Below are 2873 nucleotides of genomic sequence, written 5' to 3'. Positions count from 1 at the left end.
TGATGGGAGTATGGCATGCGCGCTCCACCCAGATGCTGAGCATTCTATTGAGGAGTGTGTCGAGTTTGAAGAATTTCTGCAAGACCTGTTAGATCGTGGTCTGATGCAAGTATGCTGCAAGAGTGAGGAGGAACAGGTATTTGCACAAACTGGTGATGGGTCCGGTATGACTTTACCAGAACCATTGGTGATTCGTTTCACCAGGACTACCCCTATCCCACTGACTCAAGGAAGGTCGCCTGTTGTTATCCGTGTACCAGCCCCTTTTCCTTACAAGAATGAAAAAGCTGTCCCATGGAGATATGGGACACATGCAGTAGACGAAGTACAAAGCGTTGATCCTGCTGTTAAAAATATATCAGGCATAGGTGGAATGACGAGGAGTGGTCGATTTTTCACACCACCGGAGNTGGCACGAGAAAGAGCTAGTGATAAAGAAGCATCGATGGCTACGAAGGCCAAAGAATTCTTAAAGGGTAAAGGTGCACAGACAGAAGAAATCCCCGACAAGGAAGAGAAAAGAGAAGTGTCTGAAGAAGAGGCTTGTGAATTTTTAAAATTCATACAACAAAGTGAATATAAGGTAGTGGAGCAGTTAAACCGTATGCCTGCCCGTATATCCTTGTTAGACTTGCTCATGTATTCTGCATCACACAGAAAGTTGTTAATGAAGATACTCAATGAGGCTCACGTGGAGCAAGGTATTTCGTTGAATAAATTTGAGGGTATTGTTGGCAATATTGTTGCTAATAATTACCTCACATTCACGGATGAGGAAATACCTGCTGAGGGAAGAGGGCATAACAAGGCTCTTCACGTCTCTGTGAAATGCCTGGATCATGTTATAGCGCGTGTCTTAGTGGACAATGGCTCTTCTTTGAATGTTATGCCGAAAGCAACTTTGGAAAAGCTACCTTGCGAAGGAATGTATATGAAGCCAAGTTCAATGATTGTGAGGGCGTTTGATGGTAGCAAAAGAGAAGTGATGGGGGAAGTGGAATTACCAGTGCAAGTTGGCCCATGTGTCTTCCAAATAACGTTCCAGGTCATGGACATCCTGCCAGCTTATAGTTGCCTGTTGGGGCGCCCGTGGATCCATTCGGCCGGAGTCGTGCCTTCTACATTACATCAGAAGCTAAAATATGTGATGGGGGATAAGCTGGTGATAGTGTCGGGAGAAGAGGATCTTCTTGTGAGTGGGCCATCATCCACGCGCTACATTGAGGCNGCTGAAGAAGCTCTTGANACAGCCTTTCAATCGTTGGAGATTGTGGGAAATGCTTGTGTGGAGCCGTNTCCAGTAAATCCTCATCTATCTTGTGCTTCTATTATGATGGCCAAGATTATGCTGAAGAAGGGCTATATATATGGAGAAGGTTTGGGCAAATATCGGCAAGGGCGAGCATTCCCTCTAGAAATCGTTGAAAACAAGAACAGATATGGCTTGGGATACAAGCCTACCAAAGAAGACAGGAAGAGGATGATTGAAGAAAGAAGAGAACGTAGTCTAGCCCGTGCAGAAAGACGGGAGCCCAGAGAGAGCAAGATTCACATTGGTGACATTAAGGAAAACTTCTGCAGTGCTGGGTGGATCAATACTGGCCAGATAGCAGCCGTGGAGGATGAAGACAAGCCTCAGAGCTCGAGTTTTGTGTGGGCTTGCTCCCCTAATACTCAACTCAGCAATTGGGAAACACTGGATTTACCTGTGATGCTTAATGAGAATAAAATGTAATAGTCTTAATTAAGCCTATAGTTTCGCTTGGGCTTTAAAACTGAAGTTTTGGGGATTGACTTTTTACTTTTCACTCAGCGTGATAATAAAGTTGCATTTCATTATCATTTGGCATTTTTCTTTATGTTTCTTATTTATTTATACTTTTTCATAAATTTAAATGATGCAGATGTGACAATGATTGTTTTGAAAATAACGATATCAATGTNCCTAATTTTGAGCACCCTATCGATAATACGGAAGATGATTTCGAAGATGATGTGGATACCCCTTCGGAATTGTTGAGATTAGTGGAACAAGAATCTAAGGAGATAAAACCCCATCAGGAAGAGATTGAAGTATTCAACTTGGGAGAGAAGGGTGAGATAAAGGAAGTGAAAATCGGTACTAGTATGAAAATAGAAGTGAGAGAAAGATTGCGTGCTCTATTGAAGGAGTTTAAAGATGTGTTTGCGTGGTCTTATAATGACATGCCGGGTCTAGATACCGATATTGTGCAGCATAAGCTCCCACTCAAGCCGGAATGCCCTCCAGTCAAGCAAAAATTAAGAAGAATGAAACCGGAAATGTCCCTAAAAATTAAAGAGGAGGTTCAAAAGCAATTTGACGCNGGATTTTTGGCTGTGGCAAGATACCCACAATGGGTAGCGAATGTTGTGCCAGTGCCCAAGAAGGATGGAAAAGTTCGAATGTGTGTTGACTATCGTGATCTGAATCGTGCAAGCCCGAAGGATAATTTCCCGTTACCACATATCGATACTCTAGTTGATAATACGGCCAGATTTTNGTTATTTTCATTCATGGATGGATTCTCGGGATATAACCAAATTAAAATGGCACCGGAAGATATGGAGAAGACGACCTTTATCACGTTATGGGGAACATTTTGTTATAAGGTGATGTCTTTCGGACTCAAGAATGCTGGAGCAACGTACCAAAGGGCAATGGTGGCACTATTCCATGATATGATGCATAAAGAGATCGAAGTTTACGTGGATGACATGATTGCAAAGTCTGAGTCAGAAGAGGAGCATATTTTCAATCTAAAGAAATTATTTGAGAGACTGAGAAAGTACAAACTCAGGTTAAATCCCGCCAAATGCACGTTTGGAGTGAAGTCTGGAAAATTGTTGGGCTT

General features: G+C 42.6%; 1 protein-coding gene across 1 annotated transcript in view; it reads left to right on the top strand.

The window, feature by feature from the left end:
- Positions 1-10: 10 nt before the first annotated feature.
- LOC106780612 overlaps positions 11-2873 on the top strand; it is a 5222-nt gene continuing 2359 nt past the window's right edge. Inside the window, exons 1-2 of the mRNA XM_014668907.1 lie at positions 11-1731; positions 1905-2869. Coding sequence (XP_014524393.1) covers positions 11-1731; positions 1905-2869 — 2686 coding nt within the window. The remainder of the gene's footprint in view (positions 1732-1904; positions 2870-2873) is intronic.

Source organism: Vigna radiata, unplaced genomic scaffold (genome assembly GCF_000741045.1).
Source record: "Vigna radiata var. radiata cultivar VC1973A unplaced genomic scaffold, Vradiata_ver6 scaffold_149, whole genome shotgun sequence".
Lineage (NCBI taxonomy): Eukaryota > Viridiplantae > Streptophyta > Magnoliopsida > Fabales > Fabaceae > Vigna > Vigna radiata.
The sequence above is the reverse complement of the archived record's forward strand: the minus strand, read 5'-3'. Positions and strand labels throughout refer to the sequence as shown.